The sequence below is a fragment of the Thamnophis elegans genome, chromosome 9 (assembly GCF_009769535.1).
Source record: "Thamnophis elegans isolate rThaEle1 chromosome 9, rThaEle1.pri, whole genome shotgun sequence".
Lineage (NCBI taxonomy): Eukaryota > Metazoa > Chordata > Lepidosauria > Squamata > Colubridae > Thamnophis > Thamnophis elegans.
In genome coordinates, this window is record NC_045549.1 from 17991467 (window position 1) to 18006319 (window position 14853).

At 42.8% G+C, this 14853-nt stretch overlaps 1 protein-coding gene across 3 annotated transcripts in view; it reads left to right on the plus strand.

Annotated features, from left to right (window-relative positions):
* The first annotated feature begins 1633 nt into the window (after positions 1 to 1633).
* Positions 1634 to 14853, plus strand: part of SMARCAD1 (SWI/SNF-related, matrix-associated actin-dependent regulator of chromatin, subfamily a, containing DEAD/H box 1) — a 50680-nt gene continuing 37460 nt past the window's right edge. Inside the window, exons 1-3 of one of the 3 annotated variants that reach the window (XM_032224051.1) lie at positions 1634 to 1714; positions 9182 to 9509; positions 12325 to 12496. In XM_032224051.1, the coding sequence (XP_032079942.1) occupies positions 9269 to 9509; positions 12325 to 12496 (413 nt within the window). In that variant the 5' untranslated portion in view covers positions 1634 to 1714; positions 9182 to 9268. Of the gene's footprint in view, positions 1715 to 1924; positions 2031 to 9181; positions 9510 to 12324; positions 12497 to 14853 lie in introns of those variants that run through there. The other 2 variants (XM_032224050.1, XM_032224052.1) reach the window with 2 other exon arrangements.

The following is a 14853-nucleotide window of genomic DNA, read 5'->3' on the forward strand; positions in this document are numbered from 1 at the left end:
CTATACCTCTACCTTCCTTCCTTCCTACCTACCTACCTACCTACCTACCTACCTACCTACCTACCTACACACTCTCTCTCCCTACCTATTGTATTTCTATCTATATTTCTCTTTCTCTCTATCCCTTTATCTATCTATCTACCTACCTAATTACTCTCTCTCCCTACCTATCTACTATATTTCTCTTAATCTTTTTCTCTCTCTATCCCTCTATCTACCTATCTACACTCTCTCTCCCTACCAACCTATTGTATTTCTCTCTCTCTATTTCTCTCTCTCTCCCTTTATCTACCTACCTACCTAACTACTGTCTCTCGCCCTACCTACTATATTTCTCTCTCTATTTCTCTCTCTCTATCCTTCTACCTACCAACCTACCTACTCTCTCTTTCCCTACCTATCTACTGTATTTCTCTCTTATCTCTATGTCTCTCTATCCCTCTACCTACCTACCTACCTACCTACTCTCTCTCCCTACCTACATACTGTATTTCTCTCTCTTTCTCTCCCTCTATTTATCTACCTACAGATTTAAAAAAATAATTGCCTCTTCAAAACCTTGGTGTGTCTTATATTCCGAAAAATACGGTATGTCTAGTTTAATGAAAATAAGGACTAGAGGAGACATGATAGCAGTGTTCCAATATTTCAGGTGTTGCCACAAAGAAGTGGGAGTCAAATTATTCTCCAAGGCACCTGAGGGTAGGACAAGAAGCAATGGGTGGAAACAAATCAAGGTGTAGGAAGTTATCACCCAGCCCTCTCCCAGAAAAATGAAATATCCTAGGAAATATTGAAAAGGCAGAATATTTCTCTGGATGTGAAAAGAAAGAAACATGTTTTAAAAGACAGAATAGCTGCCTGCAGCTTCCTGCCCATCCCCCTTTGTCAATGAGCCATTAAAGCCTAAACTAGTCCACTTTACATAATAAAGGGTTCTCCCTCTCAGCTCCAGAGTGATGGGATTAAGGCATGATAATATTGGCCCTTTACCCAACTCACCACATGGCACCTGAGAACTCAACCAAACCTGGATTCAAAACGTAGCCTAGAGAGTTGCCCCTGCATGGCCCCATGGGAGTCTGACAACCAATCAGAATACAAGATCAAGATCAAAGGTCAGAGAGGGGATAAAACCAGAGAGTCAGCATCTCAGTCTTCTCTTTTCTCCACCAACATTGAAGCATGTGATCACCTTTTCTGTTCAGGACTCAAGCCATGTGGCCCTGTCCACCATTAAACCATCTTTCCAAGCAGCCTCCATGTCTCCAATGTCTTTTTCCCCACTTGGAGCCGAACCCAGAAGGACATTTCTTTCATCAAAGGAGAGAAACAACTTAGAACTGAGGAGAAATTTCCTGACAGTTAGAACAATTAATCAGTGGAACAACTTGCCTCCAGAAGTTGTGAATGCCCCAACACTGGAAGTCTTTAAGAAGAGGTTGGATAATCATTTGTCTGAAGTGGTGTAGGGTTTCCTGCCTGAGCAGGGAGTTGGACCAGAAGACCTCCAAGGTCCCTTCCAACTCTGTTATTCTATTCTATTCTATTCTATTCTATTCATAACTCTACACAAGAAAGCTGATGAAGTACTTCCAATCGCTTCTCGAGGAAAACTGCGCCTGCGCACTCCATTGCGTTCCGGCCGTTCCGCGCGCGTGGACATCATCTTCGCCATTCCATGTAAAGAAAAAAAACCTCCTCGGCTACTGAGGTGAAAAAAAGAAACCTGGACCAACGGGATGCTGGGCAGAAGGAACGGGCGGCGGAGGGGAGGGAACCACACCTATGAGGTCATCAGTAGGCGTCTTTTTGAGAGTAGCGGGCTTTCTGAAAAACCCAGGGCCGCCCGGCTCCTGGCAAAGCGCTCGGCGCGTCCTTCCGTCGTCATTACGGTCGCTGTTGTCGCGTCATCGCTGCCGCCGCCGCCGCCGGGTTCTTTCTGCCCCCGCTTCTCACCCCGCCGCTCGTTCTGCCGCCGCCGCCGCTCTGCAGCCGCTCCTTGCCTGCCCGGTCGGGGTGGGCCCGCGGTAAGGAAAGCGCGGGAAATAGCCGGCCTGAGCTGGAAGGATGCTCGCTCCCCGGCCCGCCCGGCTTTCTCTCTCCTCCCTCCCCTCCCCCTTCCCGTCTTTTGTCTCCATCTCTTTCTCGGCTCAGCCACGGGGGGAAAAAAAATCAGGCCCGGAGGAGACGTGGCGTGGACGGGCTGCCCAGGTGCTCCCTGAGTCTCATGATCGTGGTGGACTAGAGACCCGGATTGGGGGGGGGGGGCAGGCAAGCGACCCCAAGGAAAGGCGGATTGGGGAGGCTGGAAGAGATAAGGGAAATTTTTTTGGGGGGGGACCCGAATAAAATAGGGAATTGAGGTGTGGGGGAGGAAAAGCTGTGAGGGGGGACCCTCGAGATGAGGTGGGGACACGATTAAGGCCTGCTCGATTCTGGAGAGAAATGTTGCTGCATCGGGGCGAGGGGGGCGATGGAGGAGAACAATAATGTGGGGGGGGGAGGGAAGAATCTGCTGTTAAGAGGGATGTGCGGTAGGAATCTCGTTTCCAATCAATGCTGAGCAGAAGGAAAAGTAAAATCATGCCAGAAGGGAGGGGAAGACGAATGATCTGCCTTGGGAGGAAGAGCGCCTTTCTGATGAAGAGAGATGCCCTTGAATGGGTGGAAGATATCCCGCCTTTTCACCAGGCGAGCTAGAAGAAATAAATCTTATCTAACGCATAAAAAAAAAATTCTGTAGCTATTAGGCATGCGTTAAAAAAACAAAGACAAAACAAAAGGAGAATTGCTGACTAGTGAAATAATGATCTGTGGTCGTGGATAGGAATGCAAGCCTTGTAGCATCTTGTATTTTATTTATTTGATTTGTCAGTTGTTTACAAGATATAAGAATCAACATGAGTATGAATGAAATGGGGACAAATAAATGGGGACAATAGGCACGGTGGTGTGCATGTGCACGCCCCTTACAGACCACTTAGGAATTGGCTGAGGGCCACAGTAGACAGTCTAAGGTTAAAGTTTTGGGGATTTGAAGATGTAATAACAGAGTCAGGTAGAGCATTCCAGGCATTGACCACTCGGTTGCTAAAGTCGTATTTTCTGCAATCAAGTTTGGAGTGGTTACCTTCAGTTTGTATTTATTGTGTGCTTGGGCATTGTTGTGGTTGAGGCTGAAGTAGTCATTGACAGGTAGCACATTGTAGCAGATAATTTTATGTGCTACGCTTAGGTCAGACTGAAGGTGGCGTAGTTCTAGGTTGTCCAAGCCCAAACTTTCAACCCTGGTGGTGTGGGATAGTCTGTTGCAAGCAGAGGAGTGGAGTACTCTTCTCGTGAAATACTTCTGGACCCGCTCAATTGTATTAATGTCCGATATACAGTGTGGATTCCAGACAGATGAGCTGTATTCGAGAACTTGTCTAGCAAAGGTTTTGTATGTCCTAGTTAGCAATACAATATTACCGGAAAAGAAGCTTTGTAACATTAGGTTAACAACTCTTAGTGCCTTTTTGGCGATGCTGTTATAGTGAGCTCTAGAATTTAAATTGTTTGATATGAGTACTCCTAGGTCCTTGACAGAGTGAGGGTCATCTATGAAGTTGTATCCGCCTAGCTTGTATTTGGTGTTCTGATTTTTCTTACTGTTGTGTAGAACAGAGCATGTGTTGGTTGAGATTTGGAGTTGCCACTTTTTTGATGAATATAGGAAGTCCTCTTTACAACTGCCCCATCTAGAGAGTTAGAGGTGGTGATGAAAACTTTTGCAACTGATCCTTGCAGTTAGGATCTTTACTGGTTGTAAAGCAAAGGAAAGCTGAATGAAGCACAGTGACAGTTTCGTTTAGCGCCCACTTGGATTGGCGGCCTGAATTGCTGATCCCATTTGTGATCATTACTAAATGAGGACTACCATTACATTTATACAATATAATGATCTTGATTTTCTGCCGTAATGGTATGTTCAGTCTTGGTTTAGTCGTAGAGATGATTTGAAATATTTTGATGTATTAATGACTGTATTTGTAAAAATCAGTGGTTTTGAATTATGGGGTATTTTTATATATACATGCAGAGTTGAAGGTTGGTTGCAGATTGTGTTATAGTAGAAATAAAGTATGTGAGAATATATTCAGTGCTTAACCAATGATTCAATATTGAGAGCAGTTAAGCCCGTGATGGTGAACCTATGGCACAGGTGCCAGAGGTGGCATGCGCGCCAGCACCAGGTGCTGGAAACGGCATGAAAACAGTCAAAGACGCCCCAAAACCAGGCCGGTTTTGACTGTTTTTCAGGCCATTTTAGGCTGTTTTTGGGAGCTCTGGCGGAAGAACAAAAAACAGCCTGAAAATGGCCTGAAAACAGCCCCCAAAACCAGTCAAAAAACAGGCATGTGCGCGCCGGCCAGCTGGTCTTTGGGTTTCCGGTGCATGTGCATGCATGCACATTCTGGTTTCAGCACTCAGCGCTGAAAAGGTTCGCCATCACTGAGTTGGGCCAATTCCCCTTGATTTTTTAATATGTATTTTTTTAGATAAACCTTTTCTTGGGGTGAAGTTGGTTGTCTGTTGGTTAGAGACATGAATATGCATGTACATTCAGAGGATGCTGTGTTGGATAAGAGGCAATAATTATTTTCAAAAAATGTTAGCATATGAAAATGTTAAGGGAATATGGAACTGCAAATTAATGTATCAAAGATTGAGGGAGTTGTGTCAGACAGGGAAAAAATGGAACAAAATGTTATAAAGTAAATGTTAATGGCAAAACCTACAGCAAATAAATGACTATGTGAATCATGGTAGACTGTTCCCTGAAAATAGAAAAATGGTGGAATTTTAAATACAAATGTTGATAACAATAGGTAGGTAGTTTATGGTCTGTAGCAGGGGATGAACATTTATTAAAAGAATTTAAAATGCATACAAAATCATGCTTCCGTCTACTTTGTTATATGTAAATAAGAATTGGTTAAGTCATGAAAAATATAAAAGTAACTAATGTAGTGTGGATGTACTACAGGTAGTCTTCGACTTACAAGAGTTCATTTAGTGACCATTCAAAGTTACAAAGTTACAATGGCACTGAAAAAAATAATTTATGACAATTTTCACTCTTACAACCAGCATCCCTGTGGTCAGGTGATCAAAATTTGGATGCTTGGCAATTGGTTCATAGTTATGATGGTTACAGTGCCCTGGGGTCATGTCAACAGCTTTTGCAATCTTTTGACAAAGTCAATGGGGAAACCAGATTCACTTAAGAACCATGCTACTAACTTAACAAGTGCAGTGATTTAATTAACAACGGTGGCATCGTAAGATGGAGCAATACTCACTTAACATAAATATTGGATTTAATTGTGGTCGGAAGTCAAAGACTACCTGTTCTTAATATGAATGTGATAAAACAAGTAAAGAGAGTCAAGAATGAATGGGAGTTGAATCACTAGATTGAAAAGTGAGTGACCACAATAGAAAAATACCTTGAAATTGTTTAGTCATACTGAGAGAATGGTTCTATAGGGAGATTGAGAATGGTGATCAGATGGAGGTGTTGACATCCTTAAAGAGAGAAGACGGAAAGTTTAAAACGTGGAAGGCAATGTATATATGTAGGGGAAAAGGGTTTGAAAGGATAAAAAGGTATTGAATAGAACAGTTAATGGTGGCATACGTAAATTAGATTTACTTAAATAGCATTTTATTTTCTGTGGTTAATTTCCTTTGTTCACTATTTCTCATTGACTTGCTCTACTGTGAAAGGATAACTTAAAGCATGACAATAGTCTGTAAAGACTCATGTTGCAAGGCCACTCTGCAAAAATGTACATTTGCAAAAGGCTATATTCTCAGTCAAAGCACATTCTAGAATAGAATAACAGAGTTGGATGGGACCTTGGAGGTCTTCTGGTCCAACTCCCTGCTCAGGCAGGAAACCCTACACCACTTCAGACAAATGATTATCCAACATCTTCTTAAAAACTTGCAGTGTTGGAGTATTCACAACTTCTGGAGGCAAGTTGTTCCACTGATTAATAGTTCTAACTGTCAAGAAATTTCTCCTCAGTTCCAAGTTGCTTCTCTTCTGGATTAGTTTCCACCCATTGCTTCTTGTCCTACCCTCAGGTACTTTGGAAAATAGCTTGACTCCCTCCCCTGAAATATTGGAACACTGCTATCATGTCTCCCCGTGTCCTTCTTTTCATTAAACTAGACATACCCAGTTCCTGCAACCGTTCTTCATATGTTTTAGCCTCCAGTCCCCTAATCATCTTTGTTGGTCTTCCCTGCACTCCTTTCTAGAGTCTCCACATCTTTTCTACATCGTGGAAACCAAAACTGAATGCAGCATTCCAAGTGTGGCCTTACCAAGGCATTATAAAATGGTATTAACACTTCATGTGATCTTGATTCTATCCCTCTATTTATTCAGCCTAGAATTGTGTTGGCTTTTTTGGCAGGTGGCTCACTGCTGCCAAACACTGCTGGCTCATATTTAAATAGTTGTCCACTAGGATTCCAAGATCCCTCTCAAAGTTACTACTATTGAGCAAGGTACCACATATACTGTACCTGTGCATTTTGTTTTTCTGCATAGAGCTTCTATAACAGAAATGTCAAACTTGTCAAGATACATCATGTGGTGCATCGCGACTCCCCCCCTCATTAAAATGGGGGTGGGGGTGGCCAGCGCGTGACACATCTGGCCCAAAGGCCGTGAGTTTGACACCCCTGTTCTTTAACTGCAGATCTTGAATATGGGAAGAAAGCTCATGATGCTATTAAACTGCTCTTCTTGGCATCTCAGAACCTCAGCAAGATGAAAGAAAACGATTGCTGGAATGATAGAGGATAAATGAATCTCTTCAACCTCAAATTCCCAGGTGTTTTCTAGGCATACAAATTATAAAGGGAAGTTCTTTGTACATATTTCCATAATATAATATACCCACCATTGCTCTTTCTAGTGCCATGAAGGCTACGCAGATTAGCAACATAACTATTCTATTTAAAGGGCCTCAAGGGTTGAGACTAACAGTTTTGTGAAGGGAGATAGTGAACTTATACAAACCCATAAACGTCTTTGTGTTATGCAGAAGGTGAATGTTTTTAAACGTTTGGACATTGTACTACATTGTGCCACAACCTTTATAGTCTGGGTCAGAGTTTCAAAATAAAAACTTTGTGAGTGGATCTTAATTTTATTTATAGGCAGCAGCTTTCAGAGTTAGAACATTTGCTTATATACTCCTGTGCTACACAGATGGAAAAGGGTGAAATTAATTGTGGATTTATAGGTACAAATGAATGGTTTTGTCAGATCTTTGATAGTGTCCAATAGGAAGGCTGAAAAGTGAACACCATCTTTCTAGCCTTTAGAATGATCATTTGCAACTTTCCCAGCTGGCTTGCAACAAGCAAAATCAATGGGGGAAGCAGGATTCACTTAATGACTGCATGATTCATTTAAAACCTATAGCGATTTGTTTAACAATTGTGGTAACAAAGGTGGTAAAATTGAGTGTGACTCATTTAACAACCGCCTTGCTTAGCAATAGAAATTCTGGTCCCAATTGTCATAATTCATGGACCATCAGCATAAGGAAATTTCCCTGTAGTGGTTTCTGAATGTTAGTTTCTGTCTTTATATCATGTGGACACCCTTTTGACTAAGCCTCTGGAGATTCTCAGTCATCCAGGTCATGGTGTCCCAATGGTGCTTTTTCGGGAGGCAACTGGACTTTCTTGGGGGGGGGGGTTTGTTTTTTTTAAGACATTTTGTTTCTCATTCAAGAAGCTTCTGACTGGATGGTGGTGAATGGAAGGATTTATATTCTTTGCAGATAGCTGAACATTTGCATTCTTTTAGAGAGTCCTTGAGGTCACTAGAAGGTTTCTCTCCCTCCTCAGGGTCATCCAAATAGTGCAAATGGGTGTGGAGCCTTCTTGGCTGCAAGATGTTTTCTTCCCTGAGTCCCTTCACTGTTGAAGACAGTTGCCGGCTGTTGAGGATGAGTTTGTGTTGTCTGCATCTCAAACTGAAACCTTTTGACTAATGTAAATATTTTGACTCCATGACATTGTTGACTGAACAGACTGGGATTGCATCAAGACAATAGGCCAATAGTACAATGGTATTCTGTATCCGGTTAATTATCCAGTCTGTTCTAGCTGCCAAATAACTGCTTGAGATAAAGAGCTGTGCAGATTCTTCAAATGAAGTTTTTTTTAATAATATGTAAGAACATATACTTTTCTCTCTGAATCACAAAAGTAGCCACGGCTTTCTCTAGACTTGTAGAGATTTTTTTTTAAAGCTTCTTCTCTCAGATTCGAGTGGTATCATATTCTCCTGTCTGGGTATGGGAATATGATAAGTATGTATGTACAGGATTATTGGTAGAATGGCTATCCAATGACCCAAATATCAGATTTCACAATATTTGTCTAAGTTTTACCCTGTTTGAAATCTTAAATGTCTGCAGTGGAATGCATTGTGCTTATATTTTTGTCTGTAAAAATGCCCAAGGGGATGGGTTTATTTGTTTTTGTTTTAGAGTGGTCTTTGGAATCATGATTAGGCTTTATAAATTATGCCTAATGGCCTAGTGTGATACATTAACTAAGTAAATTCTACCTTCGTCAATAAACAGATGTTTTATCTTGGCTTAGCATGACATGTGCACCCAAGAATAGTAGGAGTGGGAAGAAAAAGCTAATATTGATTCATGGCGGCTCCATATTTATCTAAAATACATCTGTACTGCTTTTTCAGGACTCATGCTTTAAAGGATCTTATAAAAAATAGGATCCTATGGTATAAAAATCACTAAAATTATTTCAGTGATTAAATAATTAAACAAGTATATTAATAAGTAATTAACTAATTAATTTAATCTTAGAATTAAGAATTATCCAATCTAATACATCTAAGGAATGTATGAAGAGAATAAGTAAACGTTAAGAGTTTTGGTAGCATCTTGCGATGCAGGAGTTTGTCTTAAAATGTACAGCATTAAAACAGTTTGGAAAGAAATATCTGAATAAACTAAGACAACAATAGAGCAGCGCTGACTGATAACCCACAGCTGGCGCTTGGTAAAATACACACCTTAGACTACATTGCATCGTTGATTATCTTCATTAATAACTTGCCTTATTTTTTCTCCAGTTGCACTCCATTTATGTGTGGCTATTATAATTCCCAGCAATTTTGAAACCGAACATTATAAACTGGCAAACGTGAAGAACGAAGATCATGAGTTTGTTTAATCTGGACCGCTTTCGCTTTGAGAAGAGGGCCAACGTTGAAGGACAAAATGCTCCGTCTTCAGATTCTCCTGAAGATCAGAAAGAGCCCACTGTTTTCAGTACTGTAAGGAAGGATTCTACAGTTCCCTCTCCTTCAGAAGATCATGCTACTACTGTTGGTGGAGAAGATGATGATGATCATACTATTGGACCAACCTCTCCAGCATCTGATGTGTCTGAGGAAACCGGTAAACCCTGGGTTCCCCTCCCCCCCATTTATAAATTAATCAAGATCCTATGAACATCACTTCACTGCTCTAAGGAACACTTTAAAATATTACTCCAAAACAAAAATGCTGGTATTCTCTAGAAAACTAGTTAGTTACTTATTAAATTACAAGATTCAATCTGGGTTGGTCACCGGGACCAGAGGTTTTTTTTTCTGAGCCTTCAGATCAGTGGTGGGTTGCAGGCAGTACGCCCCGGTATGGGCATACCGGAGCCAGCCTGGAGCACCGGATACCGTTCCAGTACGGTGCTCCGGAGGTCCCACCTGCCCTCACTTCTTACCTGTGCTTTAAGCTTTTGGCGCTTACACGCACGGTGCATATAGCACCTGCACAGTGCTCCGCCAAGCAGCTGGAGCATCATGGAGACTTGTGAAAGTGTCGCAGGCAAGTACAATGCATGCATGTGCCACACACGTGCATGTAGGTGATGCCGGGGCTGTTCCAACCGTACCGGTTGGAATGGAATCCGGAACCCACCACTGCTTCAGACTCATGCTGGAGCCCATCTTTAAGGAACTTCTCTCGAATCCTCTGCATGGATTGCCCCTGTGACTGTAGAACAGAGGAGGAAGCTAAGCATCAGATTGCAAAATAGAAGCAAGCTTTCAGACACGGAGCACCAAACTCATTAGTAGCCTTATACTGCAATGAACAAGGACACACATTCAATTTTGCAGCTACTAAGATTGTTGGACAAGCAGGCACAAAACAGCCAGGGAAGTGATTGAAACCTGGGAAACAGGCCCCTTGTCAATCAACAGGAGTACTGATTTACAACCAGCCTATCAAGTACTTGGAAGGTGAGGGCTGGGCAGCACAAGCAAACAACAGCTAAATACTTAAAATATAGCCATCAACACACCCCAATCAGCATCTAAAAAGCCACATACAACAGGCACCATATAAATACCACACAGAGAACTTTAAAGGTCCTTATTGAGAAATACATCAATACGCATACAAAGCAACTCTGTGTTGTTTTTGGGAACTTTACCTCTGCCTTTAAGTCCATTGACAAATCTCAAGTATGAGAAAAACTAGCTTATATTGATAAGCACTTTCTTAAACTAATACAGTTAGAACCACATACAGTTCTGATATTACAGTTAGATTAAGAATAGGCCCAGCTTTATTTTATATGCTTTGTGTCATTTAGAGTCTCCAGATATGTGGAACTAAAATTTCCCCAGTTCCATCTTTCTGTGCCACACTGATAGGGAAATTTAGTGCAAAATGACTGATGGACATCAGATTGCCTGTCTCTGATATCAGAACATGTTCGATGTAGCCTGTGATATAAATAATATAAATTATTGAACATGTCTGCTAGTTAATTCCTTATGAATGTTGTACATATATACCGTATTTTTCGGTGTATAAGATGCACCCCACCACCAAAAGAGTGTGGAAATGTCTGTGCATCTTCTAGAGCGAATGTTGCCGAAGCCCCGCCCACCCGCTAGCCCCCACCCTTCAGCTTCTGCCTCCCAGCAGTTTGCCTTCTTGCAGCAAACAGCCTCATCAGCCTCAGCACAGCCTGATTTAGCACCAGCAGCTGATTGGCAGTTGGATCTGCTTTCCAGAATACCACCTATCAGCTGTTTCAGGCCACAGGGATTACCTCAGTCGCTGCCCATCGCTACTGCTGCCTATTGCCACCTCTGCGCACCTCATTTTTGGCCTCCACATGACCCATTTTTGGCCTGTTCCAGGAGGCGGGAATAGGCGGTGGTGGCAATCCCCACCGCCTGGAACGGGCTAGAAATGAGCAAAAATTGGGCTTGCGGAGGCGGCGATAGGCAGTGGCGATCCATGCAGCCTGGAACAGCTGATAGGTGGTATTCCGGGAGGCTGATCCAACTGCCAATCACTTGCTGATGATAAATCAGGCTGTGCTGAAGCTGACCGGACTGTTTGCTGCAAGGAGGCAAATTGCTGGGAGGCAGAGGCAGATTTTTTTTTCTTGTTTTCCTCCCCAAAAGCTTAGTGCGTCTTATAGTCCCAAAAATATGGTAAGTAACCTAAATATTAGATAAATCTCAATTCATGTAAGATGAAGTTTTTATTAGAAGATTATTTTGTTAGTAGGCGATGTTGCCAATTAAGTGGCATTCAATCTCTTCTAAATGGAGCTTGTTGTGTATATTGATTTTTTTAAAAACAAAATTTTCCATTTCCTTGGCCCCATAGATTACATTACAAAATCATAAAACAATTAGTTTTGTGTATTAATGTTAATCTTTAAAAACATATTTTTTTTGCTCTTGTTCAATTGAGATATCTATGTCTAATCCATTCTGAATTTATTCAATGCTTTGGTGCACATATTCTAAACTTGAGAATAAAATATTCTTGAACTCAGAGTTGGTGATATAAATCAGAAAATTTTGGGAAACTACATATTTAATTGGAACTATTATCAAATAGAGCATTTATATGTAAACTATGTTTTATTGAGTCCAATGGATTTCAAGTTGCAAGTTTTTTTCTAAATTTCCATCTTGCTATATCAGTACATCTTTCTAGCCATATGGTACTATTACAGCTTGTCAAACTTTCACTATGCTTCAGGGGGGCATATCAAATATGCCACTTTATGTGTGTGTTTTCATTTGTCTCTGCCATCAGTTAAGAATTCTCTGTGTTAAGAATTCAGAGTTAAGAACAATTTTTTATTTATCATTGTATCACCAAATACATCTTGGTTACAAAAGGCATTTTAATTCTGTTTATGAATAATGTATATTTTGTATCGTTCATTCTGCTTCCAAAGATGATTCCAGTATCCCAGAAACTCCTGAAGCTAAGAGGACAGTACAATCCAAGTATTTTAAATATAAGAAAGATGTTATTGAATTGTCATCTGAGAGTGAAGATGAAGAAGTACGAGGGACATGCAAAAATAAAAAGCAATCCTCGGTTTCTAGAAGAGATGTTATTATAATGTAAGTTTTATAACTTCTTTCAGATTAATTGCTTAGTTTAAAATTAAAAATCAATCTGGAATCTTCAGGATTTGATGTTCAGGTTTCCTGGGGTGACCTGGGGCATGGCACAGAGATAACACTTGAAGCTGGCAATTCAAATTGCCCCAAATTTCTCCAAACACTCCCACGTTTCTGGCAAGTCCCAGATCAAAATGATGATAGAGCATATATATTGCAACCTCTGGCTGCATATAGTGCAACCCAACACTGGAAATAGCAGAGCTGCACAGCAATAAATCCAGCAAGTTGAAGAGTCCAGTAAGCAAGGGCGCACAAAGAGTCTCCTTAAATCTTTGTCCCCAAGTGTGCTTTGTGAGGCGGGGTGGAGCCGGCTCAGTCTGTGCTGTTCTTGCCTTCTCTCTACTCTCCGTGCTCACGGATCAGGACGGGGTGGTCCTTGCTCATTGCCTGAGCTCTGTCTTTCATGTTCACTGCTTAGCCTCTCTTGGTCATCCAGCCCTGGTTCCTCCCTGCCTACAAGCCGTCCTAATCCTGAAAAGCCCTGGCCCGACTGACCTTGCTGCTTTCCATTTTCCTCCAAAGCCAATGAAGCTGCCCCCTCAATCTCTGACGGCTCCAGTTCCAGCTCGTCTTCCCCCACAGATTCAGGCTCCGATGGAGACATCACATATAAAATTTTCAGCATAAACATAATAAGATGGTAAACCACGAATTTTAGTGAACTTAATGGATATAATTCTGAATAAAATACAGACATTCACCATAAAATTGCTTTTAATTAGTAACATTATGAAAGTTGTCAAGTAGATGCTAAATGATAAGATACATTATGTCAAATACTATAATTAATCCATATCAGATATTTCCAGAAAGGTTTCTCTTATTTAAGTTTGAATGTTCTTCCCAATATGCCTTTCTGATATATTGGTCTTGAATATTTACTGTTTTCCAGAATGGGAGGAGGGAATGGTCACACGTGGGTTTTATCACAGCCTGATTGGTCCAAGGCTGAGAGGAAATCTATAAATACCGGTGCCTGTCCATTGCTAGCCCAGATTCTCTCTCAGCCTGGTCCAAGCTGTAGAGTAGTTGGATAGGTTCTGTTTGTTTTCTCCTTTTGGGTGAGTTCTATTCAGTCTGATTCCTATTTGGCTAATTGGGCACTTTAAATTTAAATTCTAAATTGATCTGCTGCGGCCCCAAGGGACAGATCTCTGCCTCAGGCGGCTGGGGGAGAGCCCAGTGGGGCACTAGTCTCCCCCCTGCAGGCCAGGAACCTTTGCCCGTCCCCGGGTGCGGGGGTGCGGTTCCATTCAAACTGCTTCGTTCAAACTACTTGAAGAGGCTGTTTTTTGCAGCAGGAAAGTGAAAGAGAAACTTTAAGCTTCGAGGCTCCAGCGAGCAGATCGCTCCGGAGGGGGCCCCTCGCTGCAGGCTTCCTTTGTTTGTGTTGCCGGGGAGACAGAGCAGGGGGGGAGAGCGGCTCTCCCTGCTCATTTTAAAGTGAAGCCGGCTAGAAAAGCCTGGCTGGGCTGCTGGTGATTATTTCCAGCCCTTTTCTCCCGCGCACGGAGTTCCCGCGGCCATCTTGGAGGCTGCCACGTGCGTGAGGCCTGGCCCTTATCGACGGGCCTAGTGCGGCCTAGTGAGAGGCCTTGAGCCTAGGTCTCCCCACAGGCTTCAGGCCCTGGTCTCAGGTGGGACTTTGGAGGCCGATTCCTGCTCCTTTCATCGGACACGTGAGTGGGGCATGGACGAGGGAGCGGAGATTCCCCAGGGACAAGGGGCAGGCCCTACTGGGAGTGAGGAGGCCCTGGATCAGGAGGTGGGGGGGGAGGGCTCCCCCTCAGAGATCCCTTTCTTCTAGACGCCCCTCCAGTTCTGTCTCTAGGGATGAGGCAGCTCGCCATAGGGCGCTGGAAAGGACCTTTGCCAGGGCAGAAAGGCAGGCCCAGTCCTCCAAGCCTTTGTCTAGGGACAGATCCAGGTCCCCTGTTAGGCCCATTTCAGAAAGGTCTCTACTTAGAGGTTTTAGCCCGGCTTCTTCATGCAGCTCCCCTGGTAGGTCGCAGGCCTTCTCCAGGAGGGGGCGTTCTCCATCTCCCATAAATGATCCTCTGGAGGGCACGTCCAGAGGCCCCTGTTCCCCCCAAAGGTTGGCCCCTCAGGGCCCGGCTTCCACTTTTGGGGATGTGGAGGATCTGGATAATCTCCCTGAAGGGATTAAGAGGCTTATTTCTGCAGCCATCACTCGGGGCATTGCCCAGCGGGACAAAGGCTCCCTTTACTCTAGGCATGGGGGGCTGAACAGGGCTCAGTTTCGGGCTTCCTCCCCTTCCATGATCAGTGAGGCT